General features: G+C 43.9%; 1 protein-coding gene across 1 annotated transcript; it reads left to right on the forward strand.

The window, feature by feature from the left end:
- Positions 1 to 583: 583 nt before the first annotated feature.
- LOC123520513 (zinc metalloproteinase nas-4-like) lies at positions 584 to 7,322 on the forward strand. The gene is made up of 9 exons (XM_045282834.1): positions 584 to 832; positions 1,574 to 1,735; positions 2,384 to 2,474; positions 2,840 to 2,957; positions 3,471 to 3,669; positions 5,466 to 5,618; positions 5,970 to 6,144; positions 6,644 to 6,760; positions 7,051 to 7,322. The coding sequence occupies exons 1-9, from the start codon at positions 710 to 712 to the stop codon at positions 7,170 to 7,172; spliced, it is 1,260 nt and encodes a 419-aa protein (XP_045138769.1). The 5' UTR covers positions 584 to 709; the 3' UTR covers positions 7,173 to 7,322.
- Positions 7,323 to 26,962: the final 19,640 nt, after the last annotated feature.

Below are 26,962 nucleotides of genomic sequence, written 5' to 3' on the forward strand. Positions count from 1 at the left end.
CACACACACACACACACACAGTGTGTGTTGTGGTCTCAGTCCTACTCGAAGATCGGTCTATGAGCTCTGAGCTCGCTCCGTAATGGGGAAGACTGGCTGGGTGACCAGCAGGCGACCGTGGTGAATTACACACACAGAGGACATTAATCATCGTAGGTAGCGGGCAGTTGGGCAAACACCAAACAATAATAGTAGACCACCTCCAGCCTCCACCACGCGTGACTCACAGGAGCCGTGACCTGTCGCCGCCGCGCGTCCGGTGACTCATGACCCCGGACAAATGAAGGTCGCAGTACTCACCCACACCCACGCCTGTCCTTACACTGACCATAGAAAAAAAAAGTCTGAGAAAATGAAAATAATGTCTTTTCTTAATTTACAACTTTTTAATATCGAAGGCAAATGTACTATTTTCTTTTTTTACTTTATTTATTTGTTTTTATATTTAACTTCCACATCCTATTATTCCCTTCTCTCAGTCCCTCCTCCAGCCAGAGCTTCCACCATGCCCAGCCGGATATCCTCTGCTCAGGTACACTATAAGAAGTCGCGGCGCCTCAGGCTCCTCACACTCCCGCACATGCGTGCCGCGCCTGCACTCACACATCACTCCCAGGCAAGCAGTAACCGAGCTAACCAACGCTGCATCGGCCAGCTACAGCCAGTGATCACTGCTACGCTCTTGTGACATCGCCAGTAACTCTTCACGATGCGAACCCTCGCCTCAGCTCTATGGGTGTTGGTGGTGCTGACACGCACGGCTTACGGAGCATCTATAGAACTCGGAAAGGAAGACGCTTTGCCTGATGTCATTGTTGGAGACCCGCACCATGTAAGTACTTCTCAACTCTCCTGCCCAGAGTTTCATGACCAGTCCTATCTTTTCTTCATTATGCAGACACTTTTCCATACATCTCCCTACTAACATGATTCTTCCTCCTTCCATCACGCAAGAATTTTTTGTTGACTAACTCATTCATTAATACCTATTGCCAGTGATAACAAACCTTACAAAAGATTACTTCGGCATAATAATGAGCTGAGCTGCTACAAAAAGTTCCTTAGCTGACACTGAATTATGAAATATCAGCAACAAGGAATCGGTACACAGTGCACCATACGCAAGGCCAGTGATTTGATATTTTGAATTAGACTAATGATAAAAAAATAAAATAAAATAAAATATGGATGTTTAAAGGAAATGACATAATGACTAAAAAAAGTTATGATAATTAAGAACGTTAAAATCAGTAGATCAAAATAATGATGTAAAGAACGTTAATCCCTTCAGTGTCAGGAAGCATTTCCATATTCATTCTGGTTACCATCTGGGGATTTTATACAGCTTCAGGAACTTACATGGGGATCAAAATAGTGAAGACTCTGGCCATTATTCTTCTGACATCCACAGAGCCTTCCTAATGTCAATAAAATCGTCTAATCATACTAAAAAAACATGATAAAAATGAGTCCTAGTATTGAAGAGGTTAATCAAGCACCAGAAATTTCTCGATACACAGATATTTCTTCAGCCATCTCCCATACCTAAAGTGACGCCTGTTCCTTCCTCCAGCCTGAGAACGACATCCTTGGCGCCCCCATCACCGAGGAGGAGGTGAAGGCCGGCCTGGAGCTGAAGATTACGGTGCCTGAGGAAGATCCCATTTCTAAGTCCGGCTACTTCCAGGGAGACATTATGATCGACACACGCGACCACCTAGCTCAGATTATCGAGGTAAGTGGTGAGAATAGACGGGGAGGAGGGGAGACAGGAGAAAGAAGAAAGTGAGAAGAAGGGTATAAGGGTGAAGAAAGAAGGAATTAAAGGGCGTCTCCTGATTACGTGTGGGACTCTATAGTTCTTGTTCCCTCAGTTATTTTCATATTCATACGACAGGTATAAGGGAGGCATTTTTGAGTCTTAGCTATAAGAAAAAAATTTAGTTCTCTGTCATACATTGCATCTTATTACACATTTATTTGTGGATCAATGACTTTACATGTGAGAAGTTGAAAGACATGCGATGATGAAGGGGATAGAGTAAAATGAGAGGCAATGATAAGAAATCCAAATTTGAACAGTTAATAAAGAATTGGTTAATGAAGGAAGGGAGAATACAGAAAGCTAAGATAGCGAAGAAAAAGAAACTGAAGGACTCATGCGAATGGAGTAAATAGGATTGACTTCTTTTTGTATACATCTAATGATTGCCGGGAAGAGAAATCAAAGGGTTACATGAAAATTAAATCAGATTACGAGGAAAAAAAATTACACGGTGCATGCGAATTGAATGAATAGGACTGAACTTTTTTTTTTTTTTCAAACACATTTTTTTTTTTTTCATATAGATTCTGACATCTGTTCCTCTCCATCTCTCCCTAGGGTGATCCAACGGGGCAGCACAGCGCCACCAGCAACCGGCAACTGCTCTGGCCAGGCGGCAAAATGTACTATGTCATCTCCGCTTCCTACAGTAAGTATGTGTGTGTGTGTGTGTGTGTGTGTGTGTGTGTGTGTGTGTGTGTGTGTGTGTGTGTGTGTGTGTGTGTGTGTGTGTGTGTGTAACCCTTCCATCGTCTTTCACTATACCGTCACATTTACTAATCACCCTTAACTTAACGACAAATTTACGTGGCTTATTCTTTCAACACTTCAGTATAACCACTTAGAAAAAAAAAAAAGCATGAAGACGAAAAATTAAAAGGAAAAACTAAAACAAAGCACACAATGAAGCGTCACAGTACGAGAAATAAATTCCAAACACCAACAAACAGACATGTATCACCACGACTCATGCCTTTCCCCTCTCTCTCAATCACTCCCTCTCTCCTTTACCAGCGTCCAGTGAGAGACAGATTATCGCACGTGCCATGACGGAACTCTCCCAGAAGACCTGCCTCTCCTTCCAGCCCAGGACCTCCCAGCGAGACTACATACACATCCTCAGAGGCCAAGGGTGAGTGGGTGCCTGAGATGGATGACTGGGGCGGCTGACACGTGGATGGATGAATAGACGGGTGAATGTTAGAATGTGTAGAGGGTAAATGTAAGTGGTTGCCTTGAATAGGGTAAGGAGTGGAGGGACTGGTAAGTGGATGAACAGACGGTTGCGTGGGAGAATTGAAAGTGCATGATAGAATGTGTAAATATTTAAATGGGAGTGTTGTTTTTTGTAGGATAGACGATGGGTGGAGGGAATGACAAGTGGACGGATGAGTGGGTGGTTGTGGGTGGATGCGAGAATGTGCTTTAAATGTGTTTAAAGTGGCTTACTTTTCGAAGAAATTAAGTATTAGTGGTTGATTTGAGTGAGTGGATGAACTGAAGTGGATAGATGAATAAGTTCACTGAACACCAGAGTGTACAAAGGATGGATGTATATGGACGATGGTGGAATGTATGTACACTCGATATACAACAAAGAAATCTCACTCCAAATGGAGGTTCACTCATTCCCCAAACCACACAGATGTTCTAGTGCCGTGGGGAAGGTGGGCGGCGCGCAGTCCCTGTCCCTGGGTGCGGGATGTGTGCACGTGGGCGTGGTGATGCACGAACTCATGCACGCCGCTGGGTTCTGGCACGAGCAGTCCCGCTACGACCGAGATTCCTACGTGATCATCAGGTGGGAGAACATCATGTACGGACTCGGGTTTAACTTCGATAAGGTAAGATGTGTTCACGAACCGTACTTTGAAGCACTTCTGCGTCGCATCTCGACTACTTTCTAAAGGCTCCAGCTGATGTTGTACTGGCTTTTAATTGTCTTTATGGTTCTAGTGAAATTTCAACAAGATTTCCTACGAATTTGGCTCATCATCTTTGTGGCCTTTGAAAATAGTCGTGATGAAAGAGCAAAGCGTTTCTGAATGTGTGTGTGTGTGTGTGTGTGTGTGTGTGTGTGTGTGTGTGTGTGTGTGTGTGTGTGTGTGTGTGTGTGTGTGTGTGTGTGTGTGTACGTGTAATTCACCACGGTTGCCTAATGGTCACCCAGCCAGCCTTTCCCATTACGGAGCGAACTCAGAGCTCATAGATCGATCTTCGGCTAGGACTGAGACTACAACACACTCTACACGCTGGGAAAGCGAGGCCATAACCCCTCGAGTTACATCCTGTACCTATTTACTGCTAGGTAAACAGGGGCTACACATTAAGAGGCTTGCCCATTTTGCCTCGTCGCGTGTGTGTGTGTGTGTGTGTGTGTGTGTGTGTGTGTGTGTGTGTGTGTGTGTGTGTGTGTGTGTGTGTGTGTGTGTGTAATTCACCACGGTCGTCTGCTGGTCACCCAGCCAGTCTTCCCCATTACGGAGCGAGCTCAGAGCTCATAGACCGATCTTCGAGTAGGATTGAGACCACAACACACACTGTGTGTGTGTGTGTGTGTGTGTGTGTGTGTGTGTGTGTGTGTAATTCACCTCGGTCGCCTGCTGGTCACCCATCCAGTCTTCCCCATTACGGAGCGAGCTCAGAGCTCACAGACCAATCTTCGGGTAGGACTGAGACCACAACACACTCCACACACCGGGAAAGTGAGGCCACAACCCCTCGAGTTACATCCCGTACCTATTTACTGCTAGGTGAACAGGGGCTACACATTAAGAGGCTTGCCCATTTGCCTCGCCGCTCCGGGACTCGAACCCGGCCCTCTCGATTGTGAGTCGAGCGTGCTAACCACTACACTAGCTACGCGGTGTGTGTGTGTGTGTGTGTGTGTGTGTGTGTGTGTGTGTGTGTGTGTGTGTGTGTGTGTGTGTGTGTGTGTGTGTGTGTGTGTGTGTGTGTGTGTGTGTGTGTGTGTGTGTGTTTAGTTACATCCTTTCCCTATACTCTCTCAATTCCTCATCTCTCCATATACTCACTTCCTTCTTTTACCAAATTTTTACTTCCTCATTATAATTCAAGGGTGCCTCCACTCTTGGACTGCTATAGCTTCTCAAGTTTATTAGACAATGTAAGTTTAGAATACAGCTTCGAAAGACACCACTGAGAGCACAAGGAGCGAGCGGGTAGTTGTTATCTTTTATGTAGTTGTATTCATGCTTAGAAAATATGCCCATGTTAATTTAAGTGAAGTAACATGTGTCATACTATCATTAGTAGTCATAGGGTTAACTTTTTACCTTTTATCTTTTATCTTCCCTCAGTAATCAGGTAATTAGCGCCGAGTCATTAGGGAGGTTTAAAAGAAGGCTGGACAAATTTATGGATGGAAATGATAGGTGGAAATAGGTAGCCATGTTTTATTCAGGGACATACCACGTGTAGGCCTTGCGCTTACATTATTTTTTTTATGATCTTTGTAATCAAGTTGTCAGTGGTGGATTATAAGCCACTAAAAAGATTATACAAATTCATGGACCGGGATGGTAGGTAGAAGTAAGCAGGTATGTTTTCTGACACATGTAGAGCTGATGGCTTCTTCTGGATTCCTTTACTGATGTTCATGCGTCTTTCTCGCTTTCAGAAGTCCAACGCTGTCACCACTAACCTCGGGCTGCCCTACGACTACGACTCCATCATGCATTACGGTCCCAACGCCTTTTCCCGCGGCACAGGGCCCACCATCGTCCCCAAGCAGAGCGGCGTCTACATTGGCCAGCGCGAAAGGCTGTCCACGGTGAGTGTGTTATGTTGACTCACTGTACGAGTATGTACTACTACGGAGCGGTCACATGGTTTGGTAGTGGTGGTCTGCTCATCACGGCTTCTCCGCGTTGTTCTGCTCGCTTCTCAAATTCAATGTTCTCGGTTGTTAATCGAAGAGTTTTCCATCAACTAATCTTCATGAATTTAATTTTGAAGCGGCACCGAAAGTTCTGTATAGAGAGAGAGATTTCATGGATTTTCACCCTCCAATTAGACGAAAAGAAAAAATAAAATCACTAATCCTTGTAAATCTAATACGAAAGTTACTACAGTCTCGTCAGGAGATGAGTCAAGTCCTTCACTCCTAATGTCATTTCCTCAGAATGACGTAAAGGGCATCAACATGCTGTACCAGTGCTCAGGTCCCCAGCCAACCACGGTGCCCCCGACCTCAGCCTGCAAGGACAACAACCAGCACTGCGCCGCCTGGGCCTCCGCCGGATACTGCAGCTCCAAATATCTGACTACCAACTGCCGGAAGTCCTGCAATGTCTGTGGTGAGTGTGGCGGTGTGTGGTGAGAGATGGATATAGAAGTTTGGAAGCTTATGAGTTAGAGGGGATGGTGGTATTTTGGTGATGTATGGTGGTGAGGTATGTGTCTTGATGGTAAATGTGTGAGTGTTTGTGGTGACAGCTATGCAGATGTCTTTAATCTACTAATTTCCAGACACAGTTAATTCATCGAGGAAAAAATGTGACGCTTTTATTTTTCACCTGCACAATGAAGGGATTAGTAGTGAAATAAACTAACAGAATGAATCTAAAACTCTAACCTGATGTAACTTAAACAAGCCGTCAGATAAAAATGCTAATGTCATTCCAGTATTATCAGGCAAATGAGTTATGTGACAATGACAAACTAACATTATGACCATTACAACCTGAGTGATGCAATAGTGACAAGACAGGTAGTGCAATTAAGTGTCAAAGTACTGTGGTAGCGAGTGGCTGTTTTGAGGCTCCAAAGTATGAAGAGTTTTTTTCCTCTGCTCAGAATCGACAGGGTGCACCGACGAGGCTCAGTTTTGCTCCGACTGGGCCGCCAAGGGAGAGTGCCAGAAGAACCCACTCTTCATGAAGGAGAAGTGCCGCCGCTCGTGCAACGCTTGTGGTAAGTGTTGCCCAGGTGTGGGAAAAGCGCCGCGTGGGTGTGTGTTTGGGAATATCGGGATGCAAGTGTGGTGAGCAGATTAGAAAGAAAAAGCGTAGGAGAGGAAAGTTGAGAATAAATGTATATAGGAAGAAAAAATGTTGAGAAAAGATGAAGGCGGATGTGTTTAACAGATTAGAGAAGAAAAGGGCGGTGAAGAAAAGAAAAAAATAAAGATACGTAGATATATTCATGGTACTGACAAATCTGAACATGTTTCCTTGATTAATGTTGCCTTCTCGCCTCTTCAGGAACCCCATCCTCCTGCCAGGACACCAACGTGAACTGCGAAAGCTGGGCCAGCCAGGGAGAGTGCACGCGCAACCCTGGCTTCATGAGAATAGGGTGCCGCAAGTCCTGTGGCGTCTGCTGAGCCTCGACACCCTTGCCTTCAAGACGCCTCCTCAACACCCAACATTGGATTTTTGACGCTAAAGTTTATGTTATCATCCATATCATAGGAAAAACATGTAAAAAAAATATTTATGTACATTTGGTCATACTAAAGATAAATTAATTCAAATACAATCATTATTTTCCTTCGTGCTATATTTGGCTATAGTTATTCATAAGAACCTAACAAAATAAGGGAAGCTGTAAGATGCCATCAGGTCTACACGAGGCCAGTCCCTGCATGATGCATGCCTACCAATTTCCATCTAAAATCCTCCTACATAATTTGTCTAATCTATGAAAGCTCCCTAATGACTTTGCACCAACAATCTGATTACTGTGTGGTCTCCGGTGGCTGCACAGTGGCTGCCGCGGAGACCGAACAAGCAGTTAAAGGGCTAAGTCATAGAATATCATCGAGCATCTTGTGTCACTCCTTCCATGAGCATGAGCCTGCCCCTGTCACACGCCACACACCTGCCAATCACAGTGCTGTCAGTGGTCTAAGTGTTCTACGTCTATCCAACACTACATTTCTCATTAGTGATCTCAAGCGTTCTCTGAAAGGATTATACGTAAAGTCCTAGAAATAATGGAAAGCATGTATTGGTTATTCACTCTCCTTACTACGTTATGATTTATTACGATATTTAAGTTTTTTAATGAAAATATTTTTCATACTTCACTGTACACTGATCTATTCACTACATTAGCCTTACCACACCTTCATGCATATGGTTCAATACTGTGTTGTGTTATCGACAGTTACGAGAGAATTTACCGTTACATTCGGAAAGAAAACATAAACATTCTGAAAAATCGTAAAGTGTTTAAAGAAGAAGGAAAAAAAAAAAAAAAAAAACTACGGCAAAGAAACAATAAAAGTCTTGAAAATTATAACGTGCTCCAGAAAATAAATAAGTAATGACCACCAACATAATTCAACTGGGCCCTTCACCACCTTGTTCTGCTGCGCGCCCGCCCCGCCCCCAACACACCGCCATCCGGGCACCATAGGAACCATAGCCAGGGGAGGGGAGGGAGCGAAGAGCTTGTACACTCCTTATTTCCTTCACGCTACTTTTGTTTAAACTTTTTTCTTTTTACACTCTTATTAATTTCCTTCGGTAGTTTGCAAAAGTTGTGAATTTAAGGATGTACAATTAAGTATCGTGTGTGTGTGTGTGTGTGTGTGTGTGTGTGTGTGTGTGTGTGTGTGTGTGTGTGTGTGTGTGTGTGTGTGTGTGTGTGTTTACCGTACTATCCCAGGCTCCTGTTTTGTGAACGGCGAGAATAGAGTGAACGGTGGTGTTTGAAGAAAGTGAACAGTGGTGTTTGGAGAGAGAGAGAGAGAGAGAGAGAGAGAGAGAGAGAGAGAGAGAGAGAGAGAGAGAGAGAGAGAGAGAGAGAGAGAGAGAGAGAGAGAGAGAGAGAGAGAGAGAGAGAGAGAGAGAGAGAGTGAGAGTGAGTGAGTGAGTGAGTGAGTGAGTGAGTGAGTGAGTGAGTGAGTGAATGAATGAATGAATGAATGAATGAATGAATGAATGAATGAATGAATGAATACCTATGAGGGAGTGAGTGACCGAGGCAATGGTAATACTCCATGGTAAGTAGGAATCTCTTTAATGTCCTTACTCTGAAACTTTGCTCTCTCACCACGACTATTTATAAAAGGCCAAGGAGAACCTAAGCCGAGTTCACAATAGCGATTCTCCTGTTCATAATGCAAAAATATACTTAATATGTCACTAGGATCGTAAAAACATCCTTAAAAACTCGAATAACTTCAACTAGAGCCTTATGAGAGTAGTGAAGGTGTGGTACAAAAGTGTTTCAGAATATGTTCCAACAATGTGAGAGAAACAAGGATAGGGAGAGGAAGGAGAGGAGGAAGTGGAGAGCGGGAGTGTCTGTGTGGAAAGCCGCCACCTTCCTCACCTCTCGGCGGCAGTGACGTGATGCTTCTGACACGCTGAAGTGACCACAGAGCCACCCCCACCTGAAGCATACAGTGGGTGGGCACGAAGGATGGGATGAGGAATACAGGGAGTGAGAATAGAAGTGAAAGACACGAAAGGAAAAAAAAAGTATAGAATAAGAAAAGGAAGATATGAAAGGAAAGGGAAATACAGAAACAAAAAAAGAAAAGGAAAAATTTAAAGATATATAAAAGTAGAATATGGAAGTAAGGTAAGTGATGAAATAATATAAATGATGGAAAGATACGAAAGCCGATAAGAAGGATAGAAAAGCTAGAAAATATAAAAAAACAAAGGAAGAGATGAGAAAAAAAAAATGAAAGAAGAAAAGACAAAAAGAAAGATAGACGTAAAAGAAAAGAAAGAATGATATGAAAATAAGGGAGAGATGAAAAAGATATTAAGATAGAAAATTATGGAAGATAGAAAGACTGCAAAGATGGAATAGAGAAACAAAAGAAGGTGAAATGAAAGGAAAATTAAGGAAAAAAAAGCCATGGAAAAGGAGAGAAAAAGCAAAAAAGGAAAAAAGGGAGAAAGAGAGAAGGACTTGAAATCAAAGGGCATGAAACGTGGGGAGACGAAGTAGACAGAAAGAAAGATAGATATGGAAGAAGTGAGAGAAAGAGGTCATGGAAGGAGATAATAGGTGGAGTAAAAGACAAATCAAGGAAGAGAACTTATAGAATACAGAAGATGACAGACATAGATAGATACTGAAAGAACACATAGACCAAATATAAGAAAAGAAAAGAAAGAAAAGAAACATAAAACTATTCCTCTTTTGAACGACGAAAAATCTTAAGTAATCGAGGCACTTATGGCTTACAGACACTGCCTTCCATGCCATCTTCGAGAGAGAGAGAGAGAGAGAGAGAGAGAGAGAGAGAGAAAGACTACAGCTAAGGCGGAGGTGGTGGTGGTGGTGGTGGTAGTGATGGCGGTGGCTGTAGCGCGGCGGCGGCGTCAACAAAACTCATCTAAAAGTATAATGCTCGACCCTGGGTAACGAGACGCCCTCCCGATGCTGGCCACGGCACCGACCTGGGCTTCCCGTTTACTGGTCTGCTAGTCTGCTGGTCTGCCCTTCCTCTCTCCTCTCCTCTCCTCTCCTCTCTCCTTCTAGCGCCAGTCACTGCACCACCACCTAACCCTCAAGTCTCACCTTCCCTGCACACACACACACACACACACACACACACACACACACACACACACACACACACACACAGGTACTACTGCAGAAGGATGACTGATAAGGTAATGAGAGTGAAATGTAAAGAGTCTAACAAGGAGTAGGATATGTCAAGAAACACGAACAAAATATGTAACTAAACAACTACAAGCGTTACACACACACACACACACACACACACACACACACACACACACATCGCGGAAGACAAGCTGCATCGCCTCCAGTCCCAGGTGAGGGCGGGAGGTGAGGGCAGGAGGTAATAGCGGGAAGGAGGCAGGTGAGGGCGGGAGGAGGTCCACACCTGGGCAGTAGTGCGGAGGTTACCTGGAGCATCACCAAAAGAAGCTTCACGCCTGATCAGTGAGGCCACACACACCTGGAGGCCTGGGGGTGTGTGGGGAGGAGGAGGAGGAGGAGGAGGAGGAGGAGGAGGAGGAGGAGGAGGCTCGTGGTGAGTTGTGGAAGAGGAGGAAACTAACAGGCGGGTGAAGAAAATAAAAGTGGAAGGTGGAAGTGAAAGAGAGAGAGAGAGAGAGAGAGAGAGAGAGAGAGAGAGAGAGAGAGAGAGAGAGAGAGAGAGAGAGAGAGAGAGAGAGAGAGAGAGAGAGAGAGAGAGAGAGAGAGAGAGAGAGAATAACGCACTCAAGATTTCACAGCACACGGGGTGGAGGACGGATATTTCAACGTAACTGTGTGTGTGTGTGTGTGTGTGTGTGTGTGTGTGTGTGTGTGTGTGTGTGTGTGTGTGTGTGTGTGTGTGTCTGAGCCCCATCACGGCCCCATTACGTTAAGATCAAGCGCCTATGCATCAGGGGAGGTTAGCGGAGGAGGAGGAGGAGGAGGAGGAGGAGGAGGAGGAGGAGGAGGAGGAGGAGGAGGAGGAGGAGGAGGAGGAGGAGGAGGACAAACATCTTACACCACACATTGCACAGGAATATTTTTGCATAACCACGAGCAGAACGAGACGCCGACGATCGTCTCTCTCTCTCTCTCTCTCTGACGCTGGGTGTGGTCGCACGCGGCTCATGATGTATCTTCGTGATTATGTGCGAAATGTGGTATGCATATTAGCGAGAGAGAGAGAGAGAGAGAGAGAGAGAGAGAGAGAGAGAGAGAGAGAGAGAGAGAGAGAGAGACAGGCGAGAGAAGAGGAAAACAAGACGGGGCGGACACAACACGTGATAACACATGATAAACTTACTCTCTCTCTCTCTCTCTCTCTCTGGCCATGACTCACACACAGACTCAAGTGTATTACTCACGCTAAGGGGAACCTATAGTCACTCGCTGCCACCTGACTCACCTCTCACCCGGCCGCTCATCCACCACCGTGACTCACTCAGCTATGGCGACCAGTAATTACCTTTAGTGAGTTGTGTTACTTCTAAAATTTGGTTATGTTTGTTGAATTTCCAAAACTCATATTTAGAAACGCTTCGTTCTTTCACCATCACTGTTTTCAAAAGTCAATGAGATATTCAGTAGGCTTCCCAAGAATGTTTCTCCTGTTAATAGTGCAGGAATATTGTTAGTGTATCATTAGAATCATTGAAAAAGATATCCTTAAAAACTCGTATAACATCAACTAGAGCCTTTAGAAAGCAATTGAGATATAGACTGATATGTTTCAGAATACTGTTTCTAGTTGTGTTTGTTGACGTGCAGCGCTACAATGACCCTGATGTCGTGACCTGCTAGTACTTGAAATGAAGAATACTGACACGTGTCGTTTTATTGAAATAAGTATGAGCGATTTTGGTCATTTTAATTAGAACATAGTACAATGAATGTTTGATATGATTAACCGCTCTTCTTATTGGTAGAAATATCTTTTAATTTCAGATTCTATATTGGCATCAGACTATTCTCTTAAGCTTGCAAAGTGACAGCAGTTGAACAGTTAAATTAATTCGGCCAGTCTTTAGAGCATAAACAACTATGGATATTTCAAATTTAACTAGACTAAAATTTTGTTAACACTGAGAAAAGAATAAAGTTACGTTTTTCCTTGTGCATATCAAGCATCCTGAATCATCCTTCCTCGAGACAAAATATAACATAAAATCTTAGGAAGAAATGGAAAACTGCAAGAAGTCATCACACATATACGCGACACTTCCTTTATAAAACAAGCCACTTAATAATTGTCAGCAATAAATCTATAACCTTTTAAAGTTCTGTATTGACTCGAACTCGCACCAGCAACCTGATTACTGTGTCTGTTCCATTCACCAACCATTCTATTTAAAATCGCGGATGTCATTACTGTGTCTGTTCCATTCACCAACCATTCTATTTAAAATCGCGGATGTCAGAGAGAGAGAGAGAGAGAGAGAGAGAGAGAGAGAGAGAGAGAGAGAGAGAGAGAGAGAGAGAGAGAGAGATTCACTACCTCTTACAAACACTATTCCAGTACTAACTAACCAAATAACACGATTCAGTCACTGTCTTCATAGTCAAAGCAGCGAGAGCGTCCGTACACCCTCATGGGGAATTATCCTTAACATTGCACGGAATAAACAAACCGCAGCATACCAACTTGACTAATGGTTGGACCCTCGTGCCAGCCAACCAACCAGCGGACCAACTAGCCAGCCAGTTATCCAGCCATCTATTCAGCCTGGCAGCCAAACCAGCCAGCCACCCACTCAATCAGCCATCCATCCATCCAGCGAATCAGCTAGCCAGACAGCCAGCCAGCCAACCGCCCAGCCATCAACTCATTCAGGCCGCCATCTAGCAAACTCATTCAGCCAGCCAACAAGCAAACAAGCCTGCCAGCCAGCCAGCCAGCCAGCCAGTGAACCACCCAACCAACCAGCCAGTCAACCAGGCAGCTGCGTGGTTACTTGGTGGGACTATCGCTCTCCACACACGCGCGCACACACACACACACACACACACCTGTTGCCGATAAAAATCTCGGTGTGACAGCGATCTTAAATAATCTGTCCTTACCGTGTGGCTTGGTTATCGATGCCTGATTATGGAGAGAGAGAGAGAGAGAGAGAGAGAGAGAGAGAGAGAGAGAGAGAGAGAGAGAGAGAGAGAGAGAGAGAGAGAGAGAGACAGAGACTACCATTACTTCCACCAACAAATGGAACACACGTACGTACAAACAAACATGAATGAGCGGAATGGAAACACTTCATTAAAAAGAAAAAAAAGGAAACGCTGTACTGAAATTCCACGGGACCTTGATAGTGTGTGTGTGTGTGTGTGTGTGTGTGTGTGTGTGTGTGTGTGTGTGTGTGTGTGTGTGTGTGTGTATCTACTAATTTCCTTTGTTTCATTTCTTCCTATTCTCCCTTTCTTCTTCTTATTTATCTCCTCTCTTATTCCATTTCTTTCCCTCCACCATCTCGTGCATACTTCTCCCTTCATCGCTTTCTCCTCTCTTCTCTCTCTCTCTCTCGTTTCTCTTCTCCTCTCTTCCTTTTCCACCATTACCCTGTGCTTACATACCCTGTGCTTACATCTCCTCTCTTTTCTTATCTCCATCTTCTCTACTTTTTCTTTTAGCAACTTGTGCATTTCCATCTTTATCGCTTCTTTTCCATTTTCACTTTTTTTCTAATTCCCTTTCCTTCCTCTCGTCCTTTTTTTCCATATCATGTCTTTCCATTTCCTTCATTCTTGTCTCCTTCTCTCTTCATCCCTCTCCTCCTCCTCCTCCTCTCCTCCTCCTCCTCCTCCTCCTCCTCCTCCTCCCAAAACAATCGCCCATCACCGTCACATAACACCCATAAAGTCGATCAGTATTAGGGCTACAATGTGACCCATTAGGACAGCGGGCACCCCTCACCCCTCTCCCACTCTACCCTCCCTCCATTCTCTCCCTCTCTCTCTCCCTTCCGTCCCCACAGAAGCCACACTCTCCCTATTTGGTGATGTCACCCTTCCTTACCTTTCCTCCCTCCCCTCCTCCCTTTCATCTCCTTTTGTGTGATTCTCTGATTCTCTCTCTCTCTCTCTCTCTCTCTCTCTGGTGACAGCCATATAGAGGGACTGTGACAATTATCTTGAATATCTAGCGGGGTACATACTACATACACAGGTACATGCATTCATACATACATACATACATACAAAGACACATAGATACAGGCGGGTTCATACATAAATGCATAACCTGAAGCATGCATACATCGAGACCAACCTTGACCCAAAGTGTATGTGTTTGTATTTTTGTAGATTCTCTCTCTCTCTCTCTCTCTCTCTCTCTCTCTCTCTCTCTCTCTCTCTCTCTGTACCAAACACACACCCACCCACCCACACACACACATACACTCTCTCTCTCTCTCTCTCTGTACCAAACACACACCCACCCACCCACCCACACACACACACACTCTCTCTCTCTCTCTCTCTCTGTACCAAACACACGCACACACACACACACACACACACACACACACACACACACACACACACACACACACACACACACACACACACACACACATGTTGTACACCGGCTGCGTCATAATTTAAGATACTGTATATACATTATTTGCTTAACTTAGTCACACAGACACGCGCGCTATCACTGACAAGTTTTGTAAGCACGCCGCCACCTGAGTTATGACCGCAATAATTAAGCAGCGAGCGAATCCTGTCTTTTGCCTTCACTACTTGTACTTGTTGACAAAATCTCGGCCTGTTAGCAGCGGCATCTTTCAGTTAACAAGGTGCTACATTTCAACGCGAGCTTCAAGTGACCTGTGTGGGATCAGCGAATCAGTGACCTCTGGTAGATATGAGTAAAGGACTAGTTGTGTTCCTTATGTTTCTCTCTTTCTCTCTCTGCCGTTCCTTCAGTATACTGTGTTAAGGTCCATGCGGTTTCTTGTGGTCTTCTCTTCCCTTGTGATGTATTGTCTCTCTCTGCCGTTCCTTCAGTACTGTGTGAAGTGTTTTTTGTGTTCTCTCCTCTCTTGCTGCCCCCTCTGTCCTCCCTTCAGGTCAGTGTTGTGTGTTCCTTGTATTGTTGTGTTCTCTCTTTCATAAGTAGTGTCTTCTGGTCCATGTTGTGCTTCTTGTGATGTCTTCTTTCCTGCTGCCCCCTCAGTACTCCAAGTTAGTGTTGTGTGTTCCTTGTATTGTTGCGTTCTCTATCTTCTGTCGATTCCTCAGTAATGTCTTCAGGACCATGTTGCGTGTTTCTTGTGTTCTCTCCTTTCCTAACGTTCTTTCATTACCGCTTTCGAGTCCATAATGGGTGTGTGTTGTTGTCTTGTGTTGTCTTAAGCTCTCTCAATATAAACGTTAAAAAGGGGAAGTTGCAAGAAACCACCAGGTCTACATGTGCCAATCCCTGTATGAAACTTCTTTTTTTTTTTTTTTTCATGGCTCTCTAATAACTCTTCACTAACAATCCATGGCTGAGTTGAGCGTAGTCTTCTGGAAGTGTGGGATAGAGAAGGGTGTTGTATTGAGATCAGGATCCACAGGTGTTTTGTTTTTTTTTGTTTTTTTTTTAAGTTTGGGTTTGGTTATGCTAAGTAATGTAACCTAACGTAACCTACCGTAACCTGTTTTTAATTCATCTTACTATCATGATCTATTGCCCATTTTAACCTAACCTAACCTAACCTATCTTAATATCATGATCTATTGTGCATTCTAACCGAAGCTGACCTGCATAACCTAACACAGCTTAACCTTACTTAATATTACATAGATCAAACAAACCCATTTTAACCGAATGAAATGTAACTTGAACCTAATTCAATTTAATCTTACTTAACAGAAGCATTGAAAGGAATAAATAAATAGATAGATAAGATGACTTCACGTATTGGAAGCTGACAAAATTACTCATTCACTCACACTGCAACAATAATACAGAGACACTTTCAAAACATAACTAAACAAACCCACATTTTTAACTCTAATTGTTGAAAAGGCCAAGTTAAAGAAGTTTCTCTCCTATATTTTCATCCTCTCCCTCGAACTCAATGGCGCGTTAAGTCACAATTATATATATATGAAAAAAAAAAAAAAGTTGAAGAGAGTAACATCTTGGAAAGGTACGGGAACGGAGGAAGGAGGTAAGGAAATGTGACAGTGGTAAGGGAAAGGAAACGAAAGAAGAGGAAACAGAGGATGATGGAATAAACAATAAAAGGAAGAATGCATCACAGCAAAAGTCTAAAGAGGTGAGAGAGCGGGTGAAAAAGTAAGAAGGAGATAAAGAAACAAGGCTGTGATGAGAGAGAGAAAGGAAACAAAAGAGAAGGAAGGGCATGAAAAGACTATAAAGGAAAGAAAGAAATAATACCAACCTTACATTTCGAGAAGTGAGAATGTGAATGGAACACGAGGGAGGAGATAATGAAGTAAGATTGTGATAAGGAAAATGATGAAAAAAAAAAAAAAAAAATGAAGCGGAGGAAACGAAAAAAAAAAAAAAAAAAAAAAAAAATGAGCACCACAGTAATTCTTCAAGGAGGTGTACAAGTAAGAGAGAGAGAGAGGTCAGAGGCGCTGAGAGAAACACACCATTAGCAACGAGAGTAAGACAATTTTCCAGATGGACAGTGCCAGAACAGTGCATCGGCGAGGTGAGGCCATTGAGGTGCCAGTTTTTGCGTGCCGATGGGTGATGAAGTTGGTGGGGAGAAGAAGGGGGAGGGAGAAGTGGAAGGAAGAATGGTAAGGGAAGGAGAGAGAGAGAGAGAGAGAGAGAGAGAGAGAGAGAGAGAGAGAGAGAGAGAGAGAGAGAGAGAGAGAGAGAGAATGAAGAGGCATGTATTTCTACGTAGATGTTATTTGCCTTTCATTTCCCGTTACCTCTGTGTGTGTGTGTGTGTGTGTGTGTGTGTGTGTGTGTGTGTGTGTGTGTGTGTGTGTGTGTGTGTGTGTGTGTGTGTGTGTGTGTGTGTAAATTGTAATCAACAGCTCAAATCAGGACTGAACCTACAAACTCTAAGGCCAGATGTGGTTTGTACTTCTATTTTATTCTATAGAACACAAATAGATACCCCCATCAACACACACACACACACACACACACACACACACACACACACACACACACACACACACACTACCTAGGTTGATTTTAATTTGATAAGATTCATGAACCATCACACCGACCCATAAACCAGAGAGAGAGAGAGAGAGAGAGAGAGAGAGAGAGAGAGAGAGAGAGAGAGAGAGAGAGAGAGAGAGAGAGAGAGAGAGAGAGAGAGAGAGAGAGAGAGAGAGAGAGAGAGAGAGAGAGAGAGAGAGAGAGACCTTTCATGGCAGGGCGTCAGGGTGCCAGAACAGCTGCTATGAATGGTTCCTGGACAAATGTTTCTCTCTCTCTCTCTCGTCCCGCCCCTCGATGCTCAGCGCAACAGTCAGGACGTAACACCTTAAACTGTGAATTTTACGATGATGGGCGAGGCAGACGCAGAGTAAGAGGTTCAGGGTTAACGAGTACTTTCTGCACCACTCATGGCTAAGACGTCCCTCCTCCAGGTGGCGCCACAGCACACCTGAGGCAGAGATGCAGAGACGCCTGAGAATAATTCGGTGCCACATTATCATCATCATCGTTCGCTGGTCGTCTGGTGTGGGACAAAGGTGTCTCTCAGCTTTCTCCGACCTCCTCCCCTGTCTGCCGGTCGTCTGTTCCAATTAGCTGCGGCGAATATTTCAATCTCGTCTTTTCAATTCGCTCTTTGTGTGGCTTCATTCCGTGTGCCTTTTGTGGAGGGACTTTCTGTCAGTCGAAGTGTCCATCTGTCGCCAGTTTCACGCACAACAATTCATTCACCGTCTAGATTTGCCACCCCTCGCGGCGGTGCGGCAAGAACACGTTCCCCACGTCCTCACTAGCACCTCTCACCCCTTTGATCAGCGACATAAATAATAATCAACTCAACTGGTCAGTCGCCGCGTCGCCTGCCGGCCAGCCAGCTAGCCACGCGTCCACTCACTCACATCAAGAAGACAACAAATCTGTCATCAGTCAGCCAACCTGCCATTCAGCTGCTGCTCAGCTAGAGGCCAGTCCAAACTTGTTTACTCAATTATCTAGGTAGTGTGTAATCGATCATACAATTACCTCACTTCAGCATTGAGTCAATTTTTTCATGAGTGAGAGAAGAGTGAGGGAATGTTTTTGTGTTCGAGGTGGCACTACGGACCGAGCTTAGGGGAAAGAGCCGGGGTTTACAAGCATGATCTCATTGGTGATGTGTGCTTGATAGTATTCTCTGCTTGCCTTGCTGCCCTCAGACATACGCGACGTCTGTTCGGTGACACGGAAAGTGGATTAAGCAAAGATAGTAAGGTCAAGTATATTTTCAAAGTAGTTTTCTGGTAATTTTCGGGTAGAGAGTTTTTTTTTTGGTAAGCCTACAGCATTATGTTACTATAGCTTTCTTTCTGTGCAAACTTCAATTTTTCTGTGACAACCATGCACTGCAAGTTCATTCTCTCATTAAATGTAAAATCACATCATCCTGTATAGTTAGCCTTACAGAAATACTTGCCAATATTGACGGAATAAACAATGAAGTGGCACGAGTCTTCACAAAGTGGTTATTAACATACTGTACACTGCCTTGCAGCGTAAAATGAGCCACGACTTGTCGAAGAAGCAACAAATACACGAAACTCTCTGTCATCTTTTCTTTTTTCATGTAAAGGGGAAAAGCACCCAATGGCAACAAAAACGAAAAAAAAAAAAAAAGGCGCACCGAGGTACCAGTTCCCGAACAGGGACAAAAGAGTTAGCCAAAGAATGAGATAAATGTCTTGAGACCTCTCTTCAATGAGTTCAGGTCTCACGTAGATGGAAATACAGAAGTAGGAAGGAAGTTCCAGAGTTTACCAGAAAAAGATACGAATGATTCAGAGTACTGGTTAACTATTGTATCAGAGAGGAGGGAAGGCATGCAGTTAGAGGAGGGAAGGCATGCATTTGGCAAGATGAGAAGAGCAGCTAGCATGAAAAAATACCGGTAGAAGATATCAAGAGATGACTTTTCCATATCATTTCAGACATGGAAAAGACATCTCTTTTCCATGTCTGAAATGACAGAAAAGTGCAGGGTGGTATCATCAGCGTAGATATGTAAGACAAGGACGTGGAAAAGTGTAAGGTGCTATCATTAGCGTAGGAGTGGATAGGGCAAGAAATTTGGCTTAAAAGATCATTGCTGAATAAAAGGAAGAGAGTAGGTGACATAGCAGAACCCTGAGGAACACCACTGTTAACAGATTTACGAGAATAATATCAACAGAATGGTCAGAGAGGAAACTTGAGATGAAGTTACAGAGAAAGGATAGAAGCCGTATAGGAGGGTAGTTTGAAGATCAAAGCTTTTTGCCAAGCTCTATCAAAAGCTTCTGATATGTCTAGGGCAACAACAAAAGTTTCATCAAATTTCTAAAAGAGAATGATCAAAGCCCAATAATGAAAGCAAAAAGATCACTAGTACGACGATAGTTTGAGGGATTGGAACGGTCACCGTTTTTAAAAACAGGCAAACTTCCAGTAAGAAGGAAAGATAGAAGTCGGTAGACTTGGTTGAAAGAAATTGGCCAGGCAAGGTGCAAACACGGAGACCCAGTTTTTGAGAACAATAGGAGGAACCCCATCATATCTATAATCCTTTCGAGGGTTTAGGCCAGCGAGGGAATGGAAAACATCATTGTGAAGAATTCTAATCAGTGGTATGAAGTAGTCAGAGTGGAGAGGAAAGAAGAAACAAGCCCAGAATCATCCAAGGTAGAGATTTTAGCAAAGGTTTGAGAGAAAAATTCAGCTTTAGGAACAGAAGAGATGGCAGTGGTGCCATCGGGATGAAATAAAATAAGGAAAGATAAAGAAGTAAAGTTGTTAGAGATGCTTTAGGCCAGATTCTAGATGTCTCGAGGAGAGTTGAATCTCTACAGATTTTGACACTGTATTAATGAGTTTTTTTGAGGGCAAGTTGGAGAACAGACTTGCCATGATTTCGGGCAGAAGTATTAAACGCATGAGATTCCGATGATGGAAGGCTCATGTACCTTTTGTAGGCAACCTCTAAAGCTGAAGACATCAAAGTCGTGTCGATGTTTTGCAAGTTAAGTGTAACGAATGAATGAAAACACGAAGGTCATTTACCTGTCCTGTGTCTCTCACACCACTACCTGACAACTCTCTCTTGTGCGTGTTTTGCTCCTCCTGTTTACATACTGATGGGGACAAAGTAGCTGTCACTGCACGCGACTCAGCAAAAGTGGTGATAATAGCGGTGGCAGCAGTAGCAGGTTAAGAAACATTGTGTGGTGATCCAGCGGCGCTCGGGGAAACACTCCCTGCAGGACGTGCGCCGTGACTTGCCTGAAGCCTCGCACTTGATTGTGGCCACAAAAGGGAAGTGCCTTTTCCACTGTCTCATGATTTTCACGTGCCATCCACTTTGAAAGCTCCACGTCATGTATGCGGGTTCGACCACCCCAGCACGGCACAAAGCTGCGTGTCCACATGTCGTTTACCCTGTGGAAAAAACAAGCTCAAGCTGAGGCCGCCCGCTGGAGTCTAGACATTCACTGACCGGAGAGCCGCCTGCACCACGGGTCCCCCTACCCCTCTCCCCCCCTCACGGCCCTGAACACCTGAGCTTCAGCCATGTTTCCGTCCGCAGACTACAAACAGCTGCACCTCAGATGACTGGGGTCTCTAATGTGGTCTCAGAGATGTGTGAAATGTGCAGATGTGTGTGTGTGTGTGTGTGTGTGTGTGTGTGTGTGTGTGTGTGTGTGTGTGTGTGTGTGTGTGTGTGTGTGTGTGTGTGTGTGTGCGGGTCAGCCATCACTGCAGGAGGAGCGAGGCGGGGCGGGGCGGGCCACACAGCGCCATCGGCCGTCACATAAAGTGCGGGGCCAGCGGTGCGCGGCCCTGAGTTAGGGACTCCCGTCTCGCCTCTTCGCGTGGACTCCATCGCATTACATTTTTCCTTCATTAGAACTGCCTCCTTTATATGCATATCTCCATCTTTATTTAATTATTTTCTCCCGGACCGTCAGACCTACGGGTTTATTTACATATCAGTGTGCCTATCAGCGACTCCCCGGGAGGTGGCGAGGGCGGCGTCCTGTCATAAACCCCAACGACCCATGGCCCGGAGTGTGCGCCGCTGTGTCGGGACGGATCATAATAATTAATAATAAAACCCACAGAATGGTCTTAAAGATAACGGGATGGCTGGACGCACGCCGCGCCAACATTCCGACAAAGGGACGTGTAGCTCTGCCCTCACTGGGATGGGACGCAATGGGACGATTCCTCGGTGGTGAGCGCCACGCCCTGCCCCGCGCGGCTAAATAATATGCCGGAAAACGATATTCGATACCCGATGTACAATATTTGTTTCTTACTTATATATGCTTGTAGATATTTACGTGTATATCTATACCTTCTTGCCTGCCCACACACACACACACACACACACACACACACACACACACACACACACACACACACACACACACACACACATTGCTCTTATGAAAGGTATGGTCGGGAGGTATGCCATGTATATATATATATATATATATATATATATATATATATATATATATATATATATATATATATATATATATATATATATATATATATATTACGTTCCGAATGCCAATAATCACGACCTCCTCGATGTTCAAATACTGAGCGCCAAGTAAGCGTGCCAAGAAACAACCACGAGAAAATGTAAGAAGCCGGGAAAAACGTTTGTGATTTAACCTTTTCACTGCTTATGGCACACGATTCATTAACTATAAACTATTCTGACACATTTATATTCGTTCAACAACCACTAAATATCTAAAAAAAATAATATGTTTTCTTTCATTAAGGTTACAATTTTGTGCAGTGCTTTAAGTATTGTGAAGTCTTGCATTTCGCATTGGAAGGGTTACTATACTGAGTTAGTGTAATTGGTTTCTCACGAAGACTATTAAGTTGGCGCACGATAACATGTGACACTGAATCACATGAGAACACAAATAGACAAAAAAAAAAAGACTGAATAAGGTCAACAGATTAATACAAGGGTACTCCCAAGAAGGGTCCACTAACAGAATCTCCACGAATTAAAGTAAAATTTAAAATCGAATTGAACCATAAGAAAGAAAACCAAACCATCTTTTCTTTGTTTTGTAAACAGAGAAAAGAGAACGGGAAGGAAACAAGAGACAGACGTTTAGCATAGACCTTACTAATGTTATTATTACTAGTGTTGTTGTTGTTGTTGTTATCAGTTATGGCGGTGGTGGTGGTGAAGGTAGTGATAATGATAGTGATGGTGATGATGATGATGGGGATGATGATGAAGATAATGATGATGAGAAAACAAGAGATGGAAGTCATGATGATAGTGGCAGTTATATATATATATATATATATATATATATATATATATATATATATATATATATATATATATATATATATATTCTTTTATGCAAGAGGGAAACTAGCCAAGGGCAACAAAACATTAAAAAATGCCAACTTGATGTGCAAGTTCCCTAAAAGATTAGTAAAGAATAAGCCAAAAGACAGGGACAAATGTCTTGAAACCTTCCTCTTAAAAGAAGTCAAGTCGTAGGAAGATAGAAATACAGAAGCAGGCAGGGAGTTCCAGAGTTTACCAGAGAAAGGTATGAATGATTGAGAATACTGGTTAACTTTTGCGTTAGAGAGTTGGACAAAATAGGGATGAGAGGAAGAAGAAAGCCTTGTGCAGCGAGGCCGAAGGAGGAGGAAGGCATGCAGTTAGCTAGATCAGCAGAGCAGTTAGCATGAAAATAGCGATAAAAGATAGAGATGCAACATTTCGGCGGTGAGAAAGAGGCTAAAGACAGTCAGTCAGAGGAAGGGAGTTGATGAGACGAAAAGCTTTTGATTCCACCCTATCTAATAAAACTGTGTGAGTGGTGCCCCCCAACCATGCGAAGAGTACTCCATACAAGGACGGTTAAGGCCCTTGTACAGAGTTAGCTGTTGGAGGGCGAGAAAGATTAGCGGAGACGCCGCAGAACGCCTAACTTCATAGAAGCTGTCTTAGCAAGAGATGAGATGTGAAGTTTGCAGTTCAGATTATGAATAAAGGACAGACCGAGGATATTCAGTGTAGAAAAGGGAGACAGTTGAGTGTCATTCAAGAAGAGGGGATAGTTGTCTGGAAGGTTGTGTCGAGATGGAGGAATTGAATTTTTGAGGCATTGAACACTACTAAGTTTTCTCTGCCCCAATAAAAAATCTTAGGAAGATCAGAAGTCAGGCGTTCTGTAGCATCCCTGCGTGATCTGTTGACTTCCTGGAGGGGTGGACGTCTCTGAAAGGACGTAGGGTGGTACTATGAGCGTAGGAGTAGATAGGGCAAGAAGTTTGGTTAAGATCTTTAATGAATAATAAAAAAAGAGAGTGGGTGACAGGACAGAATCCTGAGGAATACCATTATTAATAGTTTTAGAAGAACAGTTACCGTCTACCACGGTTGAAATAGAACGGTCGGAAAGGAAACTCGAAATAAAGTTTCAGAGAGAAATATAGAAACCGTAGAAGGGCAATTTTGAAATCAAAGCTTTAAGCCAGACTCTATCAAAGGCTTTTGATATGTCTAACGCAACAGCAAAAGTTACACCAAAATTTCTAAAAGATGACCAAGACTCAGTAAGGAACGCCAGAAGATCACCAGTAAAGCTAGTAGTAGTAGTAGTAGTAGTAGTAGTAGTAGTAGTAGTAGTAGTAGTAGTAGTAGTAGTAGTAGTTCTTATATCATAATCTTTCCATCTTTTTGTTATTAGTACTATTACTATTGACACTGCTACTACTACTACTGCTATTATTATTACTACTACTACTACTACTATTACTACTATTACTACTACTACTACTACTACTACTACTACTACTACTACTACTACTACTACTACTACTACTACTACTACTACTACTACTACTACTACTACTACTACTAATATTATTATTATTATTATTACTACTACTACTACTACTACTACTACTACTACTACTACTACTACTACTACTACTACTACAACAACTACTACTATTCATAATTATTTAACCTCTTACGTATACATCTATTTTCTTTTTAGGTGTAATATTTATCATTAATTATTCCTTCTACTTCCTTGCCACTTTACTACACAGTGGCTGACGAATGAGCGATGAGACGGACAGGAAGGCGTGAGTGAAATGCGAGAGTAAGAACTGAAGACAAGAGAGCAAACCAACACAAGAGCACAACAATAGACAGGGAGAGGTGTGAAGCGCAAGTACAGTGACAAAGAGAGAGACCCAAACACAAAACACACAGAACACAACAAAAAGATCAGAAAGGTTCGAGTAAAGAGCAAGAGCCATGGAAAGAAGAGGGAGCATCCCAACACGGAACAAAACGATGGACGCAAAGAAAGGAGTGAAGCGCAACTAAAATGAAGAGAACAAAGCCCAAAATACACAAAACACGGTAGAAAAAAAAAAGTTCGAGTAAAGTTCAAGAGAAAAGAAACAAAAGAGAGAGAGAGAGAGAGAGAGAGAGAGAGAGAGAGAGAGAGAGAGAGAGAGAGAGAGAGAGAGAGAGAGAGAGAGAGAGAGAGAGAGAGAGAGAGAGAGAGAGAGAGAGAGAGAGAGAGAGAGAGAGCAAAACAACATAAAAACACACAAGAACCAAGAACATAGTGAGGTCACAAATAACCTTTGTACGAGTAAAACTTCACATTTGCACGGTATTGTGTGTCTCACCCTTAACCTTTCGCCTCTCCACTCCCGTCACTACCACCACCACCACCACCATTATCACTACCAGAGCGAATACCTACATTATGGGATTTTTGTTTACCTGTCTCCTGTCGATGCTGCTCCTTTGCTATCTGCTTATTCTCTCCACCGCGGCAGCAAGTGTCGAGGGAACGCTATTCATGCACAGTATAGTATCAACCCTAAACGCTGTGAACATTCCATTTTTCTATATAGAGCGTTGCAAACCACTGTAAACACTTCATGGCGCCATTATTGTAAGCGGAGCACTGCAAAACACTTTTACGCCGCCATTCATCTAAATTTCCACGGCGCTATTCTCTGTACTGAAAACACTGATCTCACACCATTCCTCCGAACAGGCACTGCAGACACTGCCATGACATCAGTCCTTTGCACTTGGCACCACAAACACTCTCGTGACACCAATTCTCCACACGGGGCAACACAGACTCACTAGCATAATTTCTCTGCACGGAGATGGACACTGTAAAGACTTAATTGGCATCATTCCTCGACACACACAACATCATTAACAGTCCTCATGGCACCCTTCCTCTGCTCATGGCACTGTGAACACTCCCTTGCCATCATTGCTGTACACGAACAAATGCAAATATCTTCATGGCAGCGTTCTTTTACCCATGACACTATAAACATTCTATGGTACCATTTCTATAATCTCGTGGCACCAATTTTACATTTATGGCATTATTCATAAATTCACTGTAAAATCAGCACACCTGTGAGACCATTTCAGTACACAGTGTGCTGCAAACTATCATTTCTATACAGGAACATTCTCATCTCTATTAATCACTCTATCGTGCTCTATAGTCAACACAACCACACATTTTTCACCGCCACGCAACTAACACCACCCTCAGGAAACTCCACAGCATCCCTTCGTCAGGATTGCGGCGGCGAGTCAGCAGTGAGGTCCCTGAATCCTGAATACCTCCGTCAGTCGCTCCCCGCCCCACGTTCAGCCACATACTGGAGTTCTCCGCCGCCCTCCTCGCTTTATACATCGGTCAGACTTCGATGGTGGTCCTGGGGGCGCCTCAACCTCGCTAAGCCTCCACACGAAGCGCCCACCAGTCTCTCCCTCTCCCTCTCCTCCCCGCCACGCCGCCACACCGTCCCGCGTCACTCAGGAGGAAAATCATCCCTATTGACATGCATTGAAGAAGGCTGGCGAGGTGCGCGAGGGCTGAAGGTGTGCGAGGGCCGGGCGGCGGGCAGGTGGTCTCCGCGGGTGGCCCTGTGGCGCGTGCCTGCCTCTGCCACCCGCGCGCGCCACCCACACCGCCGCCACCACCGCCACCGTCTCCGTCTTCCTCGCCACCCGCCCCGCCCGCCTCCTCACTTATTACCACAATTACATGATTATTCGGTAGCGTGTTAGGTGTTGACGGAGTGTGTGTGGGGCGTGCTGAAGGAGGAGAGGGGGCAGGAGGAGGAGGAAGAGGAGAACGAGGAGGAGGAAAAATTCAGAGGAAGAGATGGTGGAGGTTCTGGTGGTGGTGGTAGTAGTGAAGGCGATGATAGTGGCGGCGGTGATGATGATGATGGTGATGATATGATGATGATGATGATGATGATAATGAGGATGATGATGACGGATTGCAATTGAGATAGTGATTAGGACAATGATGATGATGATACTGATGATGATGATGATGATGGTGATGACAATAACAGTAGGGATACCAGACAACGACTACGATGATGATGATGATGATGATGAGGAGATGCTGAAAACGGTAAAAGTTAATAATAAGGAGGAAACAATGGTGTTGATAATTTTGAGGATTGTT

Source organism: Portunus trituberculatus, chromosome 47, assembly GCF_017591435.1.
Source record: "Portunus trituberculatus isolate SZX2019 chromosome 47, ASM1759143v1, whole genome shotgun sequence".
In the NCBI taxonomy this organism is placed as follows: Eukaryota; Metazoa; Arthropoda; class Malacostraca; order Decapoda; family Portunidae; genus Portunus; species Portunus trituberculatus.